The sequence below is a fragment of the Stegodyphus dumicola genome, chromosome 1, assembly GCF_044657685.1.
Source record: "Stegodyphus dumicola isolate Sdum_Otavi_A_Nest chromosome 1, ASM4465768v1".
In the NCBI taxonomy this organism is placed as follows: domain Eukaryota; kingdom Metazoa; phylum Arthropoda; class Arachnida; order Araneae; family Eresidae; genus Stegodyphus; species Stegodyphus dumicola.
The window spans coordinates 225,532,485-225,550,071 of record NC_140768.1 but is presented as its reverse complement, the minus strand read 5'-3'; the positions used below and the strand labels follow the sequence as shown (position 1 = coordinate 225,550,071).

General features: G+C 33.9%; 1 protein-coding gene across 2 annotated transcripts in view; it reads right to left on the bottom strand.

Annotated features, from left to right (window-relative positions):
• Positions 1-8,332: 8,332 nt before the first annotated feature.
• The window catches only part of LOC118187433 (bone morphogenetic protein 2-like), a 47,736-nt gene continuing 38,481 nt past the window's right edge, over positions 8,333-17,587 (bottom strand). For both annotated transcript variants that reach the window (XM_035357662.2, XM_035357653.2), the window contains 3 exons: positions 13,803-13,944; positions 11,089-11,241; positions 8,333-8,817 (listed from right to left, as the gene is read on the bottom strand). In XM_035357662.2, the coding sequence (XP_035213553.1) occupies positions 8,396-8,817; positions 11,089-11,241; positions 13,803-13,944 (717 nt within the window). In that variant the 3' untranslated portion in view covers positions 8,333-8,395. The remainder of the gene's footprint in view (positions 8,818-11,088; positions 11,242-13,802; positions 13,945-17,587) is intronic.

The following is a 17,587-nucleotide window of genomic DNA, read 5'->3' as shown; positions in this document are numbered from 1 at the left end:
AAAAGTCGTTTTTACATTATCAACTCCATGGACAAGTCATTTTCATCTGTACTGCATCTATGAACAGGAGTTTCTTAGTTGAAATCTGGTTCCTTCCAGAGATCTGGAAGGAAAACTAGTTTAATGAAATGTTACACAATCAAATGGCAAGTAACATGAATATTTATATTTCTCTTTTAAAATTCTTATTTCATTCATGACGTTATTTAATTATCTCCCCTGCTCTCTGACATGGGTTGTAAAGAAAAGCACCAAACACGAGCGTGTCTATGTACAAGTGTTCAACACTACCGCCTGCAATCAAAACACTAACGTGTTAAAATTCAACATAACAAGACCTCAGAACACACCTTATATTCATCTCTAAACCCTGAGGTACTATTCTGAAAAGTGGCCAACTCTGAAGTGTAGCGTCAGAGAGCCTAACTACGTTCATTCAACCTTTAACACATATTCACAATAATTTGCTCTTTTTACAGTCACACGAATAAGTAAAAATTTTTGGCATTACTCTAATATTTTCACTTTTAACATAACACAGTATCAGGGTCAATGTTCCTTCTTACCTTCTTCGGGAACATGCAAGGACCTGACTCGGAACAGAGAGCTTACTAAAGCTATGTTCACTAATTGTGGGAAGTAGACAGGATACACAAGAAGGGTATATAAAACCCTTTATTTTCTCTATTTACAATAACTTCCGTACTTCGGAATACACCGACCCGCTACTTGGGGTCTAACGTAAAAATATAAAAATAGAACTAAACTCTAATTTAACTTTAAAATAATAAACGTGGAAGATTGGCCTTATATTAACAGGAAGCGTATGTAGTACAGAGAACTGTGAACACTACAATACGTTTAAATTTATCAAGAGGATTAAAACCTCCGGCCTGGAAGGCAACCAGCAACTGCGTAACTTCTAAGGTAAGCGGCCTGCTTCGACTCACTGCTTCCTCTCTCTCGCTTGGCAAAAAGCCACAACTTAAATACTTGGCGTTCGCCAGACAAACTTTGCATAAATACCTTCACGCTTATAATTCTGGCCGGAAGTAGAAAATAAGAAGTGATAGTAAAGATTTAAAATAAAATAAACGTTAGTAAAACTTAAGATCCTTACATACTTCCCGCCAGAGTTAATTAGTTTGAAACTGAGGTCTAAAACGACCTTGTTGAAAACTTTTAGCTCTAGAATCTAACGCGAGGCCAATCCTTTACAAACATACTTCGCTAGAAACTAGAAATTTAAAAGAAAGAAATTTGTTTTTACAATAGCAGCTCCCAGGATACACAATTTTTTTTCATCTGTACTGCATCCAAACAGGAGCTCTTATTCAAATCTGGTTCCTTCCAGAGATCTGGAAGGAAAACTAGTTTAATGAAATGTTACACAATGAAATGGCAAGTAACATGTATAATTATAGTTCTCTTAACATTCTTATTTCATTCATGACTATTTTAATTATCTCTCCCCGTGCTCTCTGACATGTGTTGTAAAAGAACACCAAACACGAATGTGTTTCTGTCTACGTGTTCCATACTTCCTCCTACAATCAAAACACTAACGTGTTAAAATTCAACATAACAAGACCTCGTAACACACCCTAATTTCAACTCTAAACCCTGAGGTACTATTCTGAAAGTGGCTAACTCTGAAGTGTAGCGTCAGAGAGCCTAACTGCATCATTCAACCTTTAACACATATTCACCATGATTTAGTCTTTTTACACTCACACGAATAAAAAAAAAATTTAACATTCACTTTTACCATATCACGGTATTTCTTAACATTTAAAATAACAGTTCACATTGTATATAAGAACATATCAACATGCCGTTAATTTTACACATTTGAAAACATACATTAGTAGTACATTGTTAACTTCTATTCTTTTCAAAGCAAGTGCCAATTCTTTCTACATTGAAATAATACATTTCAAAAAGTCTTTCAGACTAAATTTTTTTCTTGCTAGAATGTTTTAAATAAAATTTATACAATAACCTTTTACAATATTTAAGTCTTTACACAACGCTACTATACATCAACTTTAGTTTTACGCGCGAGTAATTGAAAACATAATACCAAAATCGGTAACAACTCATTTCTAGCCCTTTTGGCGATAAAGGTAGACCTCGCATGAGGTAAAACTTCTTGAAATCTGCCACTTGCAGTAAGAATGAAAGATTAACTTAAGTTTGCAAAGTAACATAAAATTTTACTTATCTTTGTGATATTCGGACATCCTTTTCTGGGCCCAGTCCTTAAAGGTATTGCAGATAGTTGTTTGATTTATCCTCCTTCTTGTACGGGCTCACCCTTCAGTGCCTTCCTCTGGAAGCTTCCTTTTTTCACCAGTTCGGTCACCCTTGAATACCTTCTTTTTCTCCTCTGCTTGTGGTCTTGGCCGTTTGATGGCAGCTGGTCTTGGCGGAACCGGGAAACTTCTTTCGTGTTCCTGCTTGGACCTCGTTGCTGGCCGTTCAAATTTTCCTTGTAACTTTTCCTCCTCCGCTGATGGCCCTTCCGCAGTTCGGCGACATTTGCTGCGGAGAGTCCTGTCGGATGAGTAGATCTTCCGTTTTAGAGCCGGGTTATAGTTGCCGTCATTTCTCCTGGTTCTCTTCACATACGTCGTCCTTCTCCCTTCTTCATTCTGGGGATGTTCGTGAACTCTCTTTTCTGGACGGTGGAACGGCTTCTTTTTCTTGCTACCTTCAATTTTTCCGCGGGGCAATTTTCTTTTCACTTGCTCCTGCCTCTTAATGGCTTGCCCTTATGATTGTTGTTGTTCCACCTCTGGAGTTGTGCTTGCCGTGTCGGATCCTGCAAAAGATCTTGAAATATTGGCATTTTATTACGATTATAAAATGGTTTTATCTGGTCAACGTTTGCGGTGCAGGTTTCACCATTCCTGGCTTTTAACAACACTACAGCCTGAGTTACTTTTTCTATGACATATGGTCCTTCATATCGTGGATAAAATTTGGCAGTTTTATCTTCTGGTGCTGAAGAAAGTGAATGCTTAATTTTTAACACTTCATCCCTACTTTATAAGTTACACCCCGTCGTTTCATATCATAATAAAGCTTCTGTTTTCTCTGTGCTACTTCAGTGTTCTTTTTTGCTTCTTTAATTAATTTTTCTATATCGCCCATTTTAAATTCTGGGTGTCTTTGTTGAACATAAAATAATTTATCTAACGGCGTTATAATCTTTCTGCCTAAAAATAACTCAGCAGGAGTTTTGCAAGTCGTATCATGTTTTGCGGTCCTAAGGGCGAAAGCTAATTCATTGACATAGTTATCCCAGCTTTTATGAAAATTTTTAACATAACTACGGATAATTTTCACTATATTTCTATTGACCCGTTCCGCTATATTTGATTGCGGCCGATACGGGACCATTTTTAAATGACGTATGCCCAGTTTTTGGCACATGTCTTCAAATACATTACTTACAAATTGAGGACCATTATCCGATATAACTTTTAGGGGCGCCCCGTATTTTAAAATATATTTATTTAAAATAGAATCAGTAACTAATTTCGCGGAGGCTCGTTTTAAGGGAACAATTTCGGTCCACTTACTAAAATGATCAACCATAACAAGGGGATACCGACTTTTATTTAACTGACTTTTTGGGAAAGGGCCCAATAAATCGATGCCAATTATTTCATTTGGAAATTCCGATTTAATGCTATTTAGAAACCCGGCGGGGGGGAAATTAATATAATTAACTGCTTGACGTGTTGGGCAGAACTGGACATACGCCCTTGTTAACTTTTGCAGCTCAGGAAAATAACCTGCTTCGCGTACGCGTTGGATGGTTTTTCGAATACCAGCATGAGATGCTAAAGGGGAGTCGTGTAACTCCTGCAGTATATTTAATCTAAGACTAGCTGGGATAACAGGTCGAAATTCGTTGTTGGAATTCGTAGTTTTCGTATAAAATAATAGACCATCTATTAGTTCGTAATGGGCCGCCCTATTTCTTATCGCCACAATATCTTGGTGGCTAAAATTTTCAGGATCCTTTAAATACTCATAAATGCTTCCAAACTCAGGATCCTTACCCAGTTCGGTTAATACAGTTTCTCGGGAATTTATTGTACATGCTGTGGGCATTGCCACCTTTACAGTATTACATTCTTCATCTATTTTTATTCTGGATAGGGCATCTGCTACGATATTTTCCTTTCCGGGGGTGTGCTTAATTACCAGATTATACTCTTGTAACTTGAGTGCCCATCTTATTAACCTTGGGGATAAGTTTTTCCCTGAGTACAATCTAGTTACCGCCGCATGATCAGAATACACTGTTATTGGCGCCCTTCCAAAATAGACTCGGAACTTTTGCACTGCTAACAGAACTGCAAGTGCCTCTCTCTCAGTCGCGGAATAATTTCTTTGTGTTTCATTTAAAGTTCTAAAAATGCCACGGGCTGCTGATTTTACGAAAGTACCACTCCTACCGCATAAACCGAAGCATCCGCTGAAATTTCTAAATTTTCATCGTTTTCAGGAAATTTCAAATCAGGGGCTTGCGTTAATGCTTGCTTTAATTTTTCGAAAGCACTATTGGCTTTGGCCGTCCACGAGAATCTTGCCTTTTTACTTTTTAATTTTAATAATGGTTCAGCAATAGCTGCAAAATCTTTTATAAAGGACTTGTAATATGAACAAAGTCCTAGAAAAGAAGAGAGCTTCTTCGCCGTATTTGGCGGCGGATACTTTTGCACAGCGATTATTTTTGATTCGTCCGTCTCGATTCCTTTCTGAGATATTTTGTAACCTAAGTATTTTAATTCAGGGGCTGCAAATTTGCACTTTTCGACATTAACTTTTAGACCGGCCTCATTTAATAATGAAAACACCTGTCTTAAATCCTGTACATGTTGGTCCAGATTATCACTAGTAATAATGATATCGTCTAAATAGATAAATGTGGTCTTTCCTAGAACAGGCCTTAGCACAATGTCCATACATCGCTGAAATGTTGCCGGTGCCCCTGAAAGGCCAAACGGCATACGCAAGAATGCATAAGTGCCAGACTTAGTTATAAAAGCAGTCTTAGGCACATCTTCTGGTTTAACACCTATTTGAAAATAACCAGTCGTTAAGTCTAACATAGTCATATATTTCGTAGAAGTTATGTTACTTAAAATCTCTTCAGTAATATGTAACGGATATACAGGATATTTAGTCATGGAGTTTAATTTACGATAGTCAATTGCAAAACGCCACCTTTTCGGATGTGTTACTGGATAGTCATTGTTTTTCTTACATAACACAACCGGGCTAGCATAACTACTTGAGATGGGCGTTATGAACTTTTTACGTAACATATTTCGAATGTGCCACTCTATAATTTTTTCTTTATTCTTATCATACCGATATGATTTGTGGCGAACTGGCAGTGACTCTCCTGTGTCGATACTATAGTTAGTAACTTGAGTAAATCCGGGAATATCACTAAATAACGAAGCAAATTCACTTACCACTTGTCGATTTTTTTGTTGCTCTCCCTTAGGCAGGTGGTTGAGGTTTAATGTGGGTGGTTCTCTTTTTTTTCCCGAACTGGTTGCATGGTCAGCTTAAGGGACGCTTGGTTGAAATCCAGCGTTGCTTCTGCCTCTGAAAGAAAATCTATCCCTAAAATGACATGTGCTTGTAAATTTTTTACGATAAAAAACATGATCTTTACTTGCTCGTCCTTGATGCGAATATATAGTGGTATTTTACCTATGCATTTGCATCTTTCTCCCTGCGCAGCTAACACTGTCGTATTATCCGAATTATATATTCTGTGTCTACGGAAATACTTCCTAAAAAAATCTTCTGCCACACAGGAACACTGTGCGCCTGTATCCAGGAATGCGGTGGCTGGGATGTTGTTCACCAAAACTTCAATCTTTGGAAGAGTCAAATGTTTCACAATAACTGTATTTAACATGAAGAAAGAGGGGTTTTCTTGGCCTTCGGATTTCCGCACTCTCCCGTCAGCAGAAATCCGTTTTAGTTTAAATTTTCTTTCTTCCTTTCCATGCCTTCCTTCTTTTTCCGCTGGCCTTCAGACTTTTTTCTGGCTTACTATTGAACTGTCGACGTTCGCCGGTTGTTTTTGGATACTCAGTTTTCCTTGCCCACTGATTCGATTTGCTTCCGTAGCCGTGTTCTTGCCTTTGCTGTGGTCTTGGTGCATCAAATTGGCTTCGTTGCTCATGCTGGCGTCTTCTTTCAATGTCCGCCGTTCTACTTTCAAACTGGATTGCTAGCTCAAATAACTTTTCCAGTGTAGTCGGATTCTTTAATTCAATAAAGTCTTGTTCTTGGGGAAGTAACCTCGGGAAAATCACTTGGATTATCTCAGGATCCGGACGGCTTCCATACATGAATTTAAAGACGTGAATTTTTCTTAAAATAAAGGTGGAAAGATTTTCGATTCGCTGCTGGTATATGCTGAAGAGTTCCGCTTCTAACTTTGAACGATTTCTTACGACAGGGAAGGCTTTTACTAAGGCAGTCTTCAAATTTTCGTAAGTATAGGTGGGGCTTCCCGCTTGACCCAAGAGGTTTCTGCCTATACATTTGAACCAATTAAGCGCTTGGCCCCTCAAAGCGCTGGTAGCTAAGGTGACTTTCTGGAATTCATGGACTGGGTACAGCATGAAGTGGTCATCCAATTTTTCCAAAAAAACTGGTTACCGGTGAGTTTCCATTGAATGTTGCTTCTGGTTTCATCGATGCGCGCATGGTCTGGACGATGTAACCAAATTCTTCCAGGGCGGCAGCTGTCATTTCTGGATTCTGAGCCCCTTCTGCAGGCACCACAGGTTCTTGAAACTCGGCCATGGTTATTCTTCTTCGTCGGGCGCCACTATCAGGACTTGTATTCCTCTTTACTTGCTTTGGAAACATGAACTGTCCTGACTCGGAACAGGGAGCTTACTCAAGCTATGTTCAATAAATGGTGAAGTAGACAATACACACAGGAAGGGTATACGAAACCCTTTATTTTTCTATCTTTACAGAGATTTCCGGAACTTCGGAATACAGAGACCAACCACTTGTGGTCTACTATAGACTAACTAAAATATAAATATAAAACTACTAACTAAAACTTTAACTAAAACTAACTTTGGACTAATATACAAGTGCCTAACTTTAAGATTGGCCGTTATTTTACAAAATCCGTATGTAGTACAGAGAGCTGCTAAAATTACGATACGTTTAAAATTATCAAGAGGATTAAACCTCTGGCCTTGAAGGCAACCAGCAACCGAGTAAAACTACTATGGCAAGCGGCCTGCTTCTAATAACTCCTTTCTCTCTCTCTCTTGCTTGGCAAAAAGCCACAACTTAAATACTTGGCGTTAGCGAGACAAATTTGCATAAATAAGTTAACGCTTTTAATTCTGGCCGGAAGTAGAAAATAAGAAATGATGGTAAAGATTTAAAATAAAATAAACGTTAGTAAAACTTAGGATCCTTACAATGTGAACAGCAATACTAAACACCTAAAATAAATAATTAAACAGTAAATTTTTCGGTTCTTGTGATTACCTAAAATATTGAAATAAATATGAATTATTTAATTAATATTAAAATAAATATATTAAAATATTAAAATAAATATGAAATAGATTTGGTTTTAAGAGTAATATTCTAATGAAATAATGATTTTATTTTCATTTTCTGCAGAAAATGGATGCATTGTTTGTATAATTTAAACGCTTTCTTAACATTTGCTTTCCTGAAGATGGAAATTTTAAGCACACTCGGTGCGTATTCGAGAAGTTCGGATTCGAGTCCCGGTGAAGACACTGAACATTTTTCACGTCTCCTACTTCAAAATAACATAATGTTTCTACAGTGACGCCTGAACTAAAAAGGTGGATGATGATGATGATTCTTCACAACCTTCTTCTTCTTCATTTAGCGATTGGGTCTCCCCCCCCATTCCCAGTTCGCCCTTAAAAAATGGAATCATAATATAGCTAGATCATCATAGCATGGTAATTTTTATTGGAAATATTCAGCGTAATATATTAGAATCAGTATTTTCTGGAAGACAGTTTCGATTTCTTGTAAAACTGCATAACATTTTTTACAATCTTCCCAGCTAATATTATATATAGTACCAAACTGCAATGCGAATTTTTACAAGAAAGCTGGTATTTACTGAATTATTTAACCTTTACTGCAAGTTATAAATTAAATTATTAGAGTAGTTCAAGTTCCGCGTAATATATGCCACTTTGAAAAACAAAAGTATTATTCTTTTAGATTTCTAATTGTAATTATTATGTGCAGTGATGAAATAAATAATATGTCGCAGAAGAAACCTTTTTTAATATAGATAATTTTATTTAATTCACAATTTTTATTGTAAAATTTATTGACATCCGCATCCAGCTGCTATCATATCGTCATACTGTTTTAGGACAACATTTGAATGTTCATCGAAATAAAGTAAATTTACTGGATGCAACTCCGTTGGAACACAGCAAGGGGCACCTACTCCTGCGGCTAGTCCGAGTTCGTGTACTATACTTTGTACTGTCGCATGGTTGGTGGGACGTTGGTTCTGACCAAGTGGAAAAGCACAAGCTCCAGTGCACACATAGGCATCATACCATTCAGGTGATATAATCCACGTAGACCATCCAAGCCTGTCGAAATCCACACGTAATTCTTGTCTGGTGCACTGCCCGCTTTCAGTTACAGTAGCAGAGCGTGTACTTCTTACGCTACTTTCTTCAGAAACCTGTTGTGGTATTCGATTTTCATTCCTACCAAGATACTGAAGGGATACATCTAAGTAGAAATTAAAAAAATAAAAAGATTAAAATTAAACTATTTTTATTTAATTTTAAATTCGTTCAGAAAATAAATTAAGCAATACTTTTATGTGAACGAACAGCATGGAGTTTCATTGACACAGTTTTGAAAGGAAGAAACGATAGAAAGATAATTCATTGTTTCGTAAATGTTTTAAGTGTATACCAGTAAAAGATTAAAAGCTGTGCAATTTTTTTAAAAGCATTGCTGAATCATTATAAATCAACATTTTCTAACGACTTTATTACATTTCAAAGCAAATTTATCTGTCCCCTAACTCTTAAAGATTAGTAAGAGCTATAAATACTTTCGTGACAAAATTTCATCAGATGACCATTATATGAAACAAGAAACTTGATATAAATTTATTTTCATTATAATGCTGTATTCTCTATTACATATTAGTTTCTTTAGTCATGGCTTCAAATATTTTCATTTATCAAGTCACAGAGGAAATCCAGTTTTAAGGGATCATAATATTTGTCATTAACGGCTCGTCAAAACTGAAATTTCGCAGAAGTTAAATGGGCGCTATCAGCGGAAATAAAATTATTGCATTATTAGAGATCAGTCGCCATTGTTTTTACAAAATAGGATTTCACCGCACGCTCAGACATCATTGATTTGCCTATTTTTAAGGAATAATTAACGAAGAGCTTGAAGACTATGGGCTTAAAAACTGTAGCTTAAGATTTGAATGCTGAGAAATAATGACGTACTCTAATCGCATATTAAGCAAGTTGGGAAATGTAGCGAAATAATTGACGATTTCTCATCTAGAGTGAAAGAGAAACCTACAACTAGTTTTCTCTTATACAAGGATGTAGTTCATTTGATGTAGAGGGATTCTGGCGAAAAGAGACATAAGTATTGCTACCGCATTTATTTCTACGTAATCAGAAATATTTCAAGGATGGCAGTAAGGCCTAGAAAAGAAATCTTATTTGGTTTGGTTTATTTGCTTATGGCAAAGCACTCAAGGGAAGGGATGCTTTCGTGAAGAATTTTCCAAGGGAAACGTGGTGGTATGCACGTTACGCATGGGGAAAACCACAAAACTCCCATGCAGCCAGCTCGTTCCCCTGGATTCGAAATTCGAACACCGGTCCGAATTACCAGTATTCAGCGACTTTACCGCTCGGCCGCTAGTAGGCCAAAAATCTTGTAACCTTTTTGTTTGTTTGTTTTAGAAGACTTCTTCTTATGAAACCTAATGCGCATTCATACATTGTATAGCTGGTTATGGATGAATAGCAAGATAACGATATGGAATGCATAGATTAGACAGCATATTTGCTGTCCTTAAAATACGAATGAGTGTAGCTGGAAAACATGATGAAAAACCAAGTTGCTGGTCGTCAACAATTTCATTATCACAGAATAATCTAATAACATTTGAGCCATTCAGATGTGTAATAATCAAATAATAAATATATTACATAAAATAACTTTCACTCGTCTATCTTTTAAACTTTTTCGAATGCATTTAATTTAAAACGGTAGTTCCCTCGAAGTGGCCAGTCGTGCTTATAGTGAGAAAGTGAATTATCTAACATAAGCTACAGAGAAAATCATAATCTTCTTTGTTTTTCCTTATTCTACAAATATTTAGAATTCATAAGGATTTTCTAATTTTTAATCAATGCAAGGTATGTTGTTCCTTTATTTGAAAGTGAAGGGCAATTGAATTAATTAATAATTGATAAAAGAAGGAGAAAAATAATTTTTAACATCTTTGAAAAATTAGATTTTTAATTTCCTGTAGTATGGAGAAATTCTATAACATACAGCTAACAATTACAGATATTATATGATACAGTATTCCATTTTGGACATTAGGTTTACTAGCGAGCTTTTAATTCGTAATAAAACAGGAAAATATCAATAACCATACGTGATACATATTATTAAATTCTATAACGTAAATAGAACTCAAGATTAACTCTGAGTTTGGTTATTTTCAATGGGTTAGCTTTCGTTTTACTTGCCATATTCTAGCTAAATATTTATTTGTCACAATTACCTATTGTTTTGTGAATCAAGAAGTTGATTAATACAAACATTTAGTATGAATAGTAAAAATGCTTAAATGTTTCTAACAGTTAATCAAAGCCAATTATTAAATACTAGCACTTTTTATTCTGATTTCTTAAATGTTGATTTTTAAAATGTTCTAATTTTTGAAGATGTAATTACTGATAATAAAAATCCCGTTCGTTCGTAAAAATGCCGTTTGTTCATACTTACTTTCGTTTGTCGCTTTGCGAAGTTTGGGTGAAGCAGAGGTTCTTGAATCTCGACTGAAAACTATAAGAATTGGCCGTCTGAAATTTAACATTCGATGAACTCTTCGAGCTGGCCATTCTCTCCCAGAAGAATCCAAGATTTGAACTGAAAGACCTATCGGAACATGAGCACGATACAAAATCATTATTAAAAAGTTTTAACAGGATATATTAACAATCGTACTGTTGTGAATGAGAAAAGAGAGAGACAGGAACTGATAGATAAAGATTTCACGTTTCAAATAAAACTGGAAAGATACAAAAAATTTCATCTTATTATCTCAAACGTAATAATTACAACTTCATTTTCTAATAATTATAAAATCGTTTTAGTTTACCCACATGAAAGTTTATTTTATAACTTTAAATTCATATTTTTTACTTGCAGAGAAAATATTTTCGAAAAAACACTTCCTTTTATTATTCTTTTGATATATATATATAAGATATTTCTGATTTAATTGGGCAATAGTTCCTTTTATTCCTAATTTTAATTTGGCTACCTCCCCTTCCTGTCTTAAAATTACTAAGTGCTATAATATATAAATTAAAAGTGCAATATTTTTAAAATTAATCCGTTTCATGCTTTCTCATGTAATTCTGCAATGAAGAAAGCTCTTAACCAATCACAGATCAAAATTTCAACAAAGAACTGACTATATATGTCTGACTGCTGAAAGCGTACTTACTCGTTTTCCTTTGTTTCTTTATAGTCAAAACATTATTGATTTTCTTATACTTTCTTATACTGATCATATTTTCTTATACAAATATGATCCAAATTTTGATGATCTTCAGTTTCTTTTAATCATAATAAATTAGTTTGTACGCACAGGCACTGGGAAATAGATGACATATCAGCTTCAACATTAGTAGAATCTTTCTCGTATTTTATATCAAAATCATACATAGGTAATTTTAAAAACCATCCAAATAATCTAGCTGTAGGATGTTTTATATTCTTAAGCCAAACTGAAGGAACATGATCAATATATACAGTAAAATGACTTCCATGCAAATAATAATAAAACTTATCTATAACGTCTACATCTTCTAGACTCTCTGATTCAGTAATTGCATAATTTCTGTCATAAGACCTTAACTTTTGAGAAAGATAAAGGATGTAAATTACTATCTGGGTACTCTTGTTTTAAAATTGCATCAGCAGCTTCTTTAGATGCATTTACAAATACATGATAGGGATAATTTGGATTAAATAGTATTCAAATTGGTCTGTAAATTAAAGTATCATTTAAATTTTGAAAGCCTCTTTAATATTCAGTTGTCCATTTACACTAAGTATCTTTTTTAAATAATGCTAGGGGAACTCTAATTTTGGTTTTGACAACTAATTTTTACGGCCAATTTTGGCTAAAAATCGCCAAGAGCCGCCAAACCTGGCGACTATTTGGCAACATTTTGGTCATGTTCTTACATAACTATAATTGGTATTGTGATTGAATAAGTGCATTTGATCCTTATATGTAACTGTAACCGTATCCAGCCGTCATATGCTTCCCAGTAATTTCAAGAAGTGGAAGATGCTAGAGATTTCTTGGCGGGCGAGGCAAAACTATATAAGACCGGAGAGCATCAGTTTCTCAGTTGTTAGTTCATAGCTGAATTCGGAGTATTGAGATATCTGAGAGAGATTCGCTTTTTAGAAGCACTTTGTATTGCATTATGTTTAACGTTGTTTGTAATTTGAAGCGTAACTATAGATTGTGCTCTATGATACTGTGAAAAGCTGTACGAGGGCTTTTGTTGAAAGTACCAGATTTCTTTGGGTAAAAATAAATTTTACGAAGCTATCATCGGTTCTATGTACATTCAATTTATTACCAACTCTTACGCACGACACAGTATGCTTCTTTATACTTTTAGATGGCAATAAGATTATTAATAGGATATTTGATGTTAAATTTTCAACTTAATAAAGCATATTATTAATTTAAAAACGATTAAGACTGTTTAATTGCGGCAATATTGATTTCACTGTAGCTGAAAATAAAAAGTTCATGTATGGAAATTTTAATCAATTGTCAAAGATGTTAAGTTTTCAGAAGAACCACTGGACAGTTTTCTTGTGAGATTGTTTAATGATCTAAAGCTTAAAATGTATTCAGACTAGGGAAAATCAGTTTTTTATCTTTATAAAAGATGTACTCGAATTAGATCGAATTTCTGGTGAACCTGTTCATATTCTAAAGTAAAACATACAAGTGATAGATTATTTCGCATAGTACTGGAGATCCTAAATTTCTGAAGACTATGTATACTTCGGTTATCATATAGCCATGTATGTGAAAAAAACCCGTAATTATTAAATGCTTAAAAAATGAAATTCAAAGGAATTAAAACGTTGATTTAAAAAACATCGGGTGTTCCCAGCTTCATTCATAGTTTAGCACTTTTGCTACTACATTTCTGTAAATTTGTTGAGTTCAAAATTTCTCACACAAGAAAAAATGTGAAAACTTCTCCACACTTTCACTGCGTTTTAATCTCCAGTATTTATATAAAAAAATATGTAATATGTGTTGTGTATCAACAAATAATTCAGTCAATTAAATTCTTTTTTATAAAAAATTTATTATTTTCAAAAATTGATGATTTATATAACTGTATATAATAAAAAGACGCAGAAAATTATAATATTGTTTAGCTTTAAATTACCTTTATCATGTCCTGGACTTGAAAGCCATTTTTTAACAGCTGTTGTTACTTTAAATACTTCCCATCCTGTGGTATGGGCACTTATGAGACGAGCTTCTAAGAGACTTGCAGGTGAATCTTTTAAATCATCATATAGTAATATCTAAAATACATACACAAATATTGAATAACTGAAATTTTCTGAAAATAAAATTACAGTATCTAAGTATCTAAAATCTAATCTGCACATAATGAAAGATTATGGTAAGAGCTTATACAAAAAGTAATATCTAAAAGTCTTTTTTTAAATCGGGTGTTATCTGGAATTACCATATTTCCATATTTAGTACAGACGGTTTGCATTCCCAAAGATCGGGCTATATTCGCACTACATTTGAGTCAAATTAAAGAAATGTCCCTATTTTTAACCCGAAAGTACAACTTTGATTTTTGTAATGGATAAAGAACAAAATGGATTAAACAGGACCTGTTAGAACATTGCTTTGATAATTTTTTATGGGAGTATTCCGTAGGGAGCATATGTATTATAATGTAAAATATGTACCATTTATATAGCACTGAAAAGGATTATAATGAGAAGCATCTTTCTACAGTAAGAATTCCTTTATTCTGGCTTAATATTTCAAAGACTAAAAAATTTCCGTCAGTTTTCGTCATCCTTTCATTTTAAGTTACAGCGTATTGACAGTCAAAATATATATCTCTGGTATTTTATTTCTTCATCCATCATTTCATATTTTGTTGCGATCAGCTTAGCGACTTTCAAAATTTTAAAAACTGCATTTTAAAAATGTTTGTAGTCGCCATATAGTACTGTAACTGCAAATCTTATTTTTTACAATTAATTTACTGCCTAATTATAAAAATTTCGCTACTGTGTATATCTAATGAGAAGAGTCCTACATATTTTATTCAGAAACACTGAAAATTCAAGGAAAGAGATTTTTTTTTTTTTTTTCGTATATTGCATGTGAGGAAGAACACCAGAGCGTCCAAGCAGACAACTCGTTCGTCAGGATTTGAACCTGGTCCGAATCGCAGCGTTCTGCGGTCTTATCTGCTCTACCAAAGGTGCATTCGGTCTTATTTATAAGTACTGCACCTCGTGGACATTAGATATTATTCCGTCAATAGTTCCCTCGCCTGAACCTCAACTAAAGATTTTCCAAAAGTCAGGCCCTAAATTGGGATTTTTCCAAGGTCTGGTATTTTCACACTAAAACTCAGAATAACCTACAAATCATCATAACATTATTAGATATTATGACGCGTGGGTTTCCTATTTGGATACAACGCAAATTTGCCCTGGTGAAATATAACAAGAAATTTTCTGAGAGAACAAACATATTTATTATTTGAAAGTTCAATAAAGAAAAACTGCAGCTCTGAAGTAATGTGGATGATCTTTTTCTGCTGAAGATGAAGAGTATTGTGAAGAAGAAGAAGAAGCTTAGAATTTTTTCCCGCTGTTAACTGCAGCTACAAAGCCCACCTGGAGCAAAGCCAGATAACTGCAGCTATTTGGATGATTTATGGTCATCATAATCACAAATATTTCATAGCTATTTAAATCAGACATCGTATTAGTTTGGGGACGGGTACTGATGATGATTTATAGTTATTTTGTTGAAACTTTGACATCATAGCTATGAATTCTTTATGGATTTTTGGATGACTTAATGACGTCATCGTTTATTCTTGTCTAAATTACTATGCCTAGACAAAAATTAAATAAGGTTAAAATTGTTGAAAACTGATTCATTACCAATTCAAACTAATACCAACAAGTAAAACTGTTTGCTCTTTAACCCTTTCCGGCACGCTACCTTTTAAAGTTGGAGTTTTGATTTAAAAAAAAAAGCTAGGCAGTCTAATTAGGCCTAGAGGTGCACACAAGTAAAATTTTGTGAAGATAGCACTTATCGTTTAATTCTGTGGGTAGAATAGAGCTTCGAAAAGATTGCTGAAACGAGCATTGTTGTCAATGAACTTTCCGATGAGGTGAGGAGAAACAAAGAATACAGACTTTCAGTTGTCCTAGATTATCGGTGAGCCCGGTCTGGGCACACCTAGGGTTCGCCGTTTGGTTTTAAGCAAGATTTCAAGGTAAAAATTTAAAACTAATATAGAATAAGGAGATTAGCATACAGCCAAAAAAATAACATAGAAATTTCTTTTCAAATAATTCCTTTTATACCCTAAAAAAATCTGGAAGATTTCTTTGAAAAATGAGGGTCTTAAAAAACTAAACATGGCTAAAATATATGGACTGGTTTGTGTTGAGCTGCCATCTACTATAAATAAAAAAGGTTCAGAGTAACCTATAGTAACCTATAAATCCTTTTACATTCAATTTTTCTGTGCGTAGAGAAGGAAATTTTTAGATGTGTCCAAACCGGACACACTGTGTCACAAAGGGTTAAGCAAGTTTCAGCTGAAATACTCAAATAAATTACTTTCTATCAAGAGTTAAATAGGGGGCATAATTTAGCTTCCTTTCACTCAGTTTTCTTTTGCAATAAGGAACCAACATTTTAAGGAATTATACAGAGCATGCATAAGAAATTCAAAAGCAAAATGGCACTATACTACACGATTTGCTGTTTGGCAATTGTGCGTTTTAATCAATTTTTGTAATCATGCTTAATGATCAACATAGCTTTTAAAAATTTAAGTCAAATAACAGATTTCAGACAAATATATTACAGGATATTCATGTTCAAAGTTAATAAAGAGCAAAAGAAATTTTTGGGTTCGCCATTTTGCTTCCGACTTTTTTACATGCCAGTTAACGTAATAGGAAATACTTGAACAAAGGCATTCAATTCAATCAATTCAACAAAGGAAATCAATGTAAAAAAGCTTACGAAAAATACATTACTTCTTTCAAGTTTGTAGTAAATAAAATATTTCAAATTGTCTGAATTTATTTTTCTGAAATTATTTTTTTTATAGTTTCCTTTCCTTTCCTTTATTTTTTATCTATTTATTTTCTCTTTAGAACTTTTCTGAATCTTTTCACAAAAGAACTAACGTATTTCGATGACCATTTGAAAGAAATGCTAAATAAATATTTGTATAAATTTTTATGTAATTTGGTTCATATAAATTTCATTCATATTTCTTATCATTTCATGATAAGAAATTTTTGTATTATTCAGAAATAATGGCTTCATTTTGAATCGTTCTATAGATTCGTCTTGAGATAAATCAATCATAAGTTCGTAAGAAAATATTAAACGTATATCAATAATGTACAAGTTATTTCTTAAAAATTAAGATTTAATTAAATTTTAGAAGATAGGTAATGAAGCTTATGTCTAAATTTTTATCCCATCTCCTTCTGAGTATTCAGATCAGAAAAGTCGTGAGAGGTACTCCCCTCTCACCCCACGTTTGTTTTTGTTAAATTTTATTTTTCTAACACAAGGTTACTCTTTTTAGCATAAATTATATTTTTTTTCTTTTTATCGCAACTTATCTACGTACTCTAAACAATAAAATATAATGTTTATATTGAATTTTAACATAACATTTATTTTTTTTATTTTAACTTGATGCATTTATATTGTCTTTCCTCAGTTTTCTTCCTTTCAGTTCATTAATTAACACATTCACTGACAGATTAAGTGCATGAAATTTAGCCAAAAGCCATTCGAATTTGAAGAAAAACTTCAGAGACATTCCCTTATCTTTTCAGATTACATTTCTTAGCGTGACAGAGTCTTGTTTTGCTGAAATTTCCGCACTGATTTCCTCTTGTCTATCATTTCCTTTTGAACGTT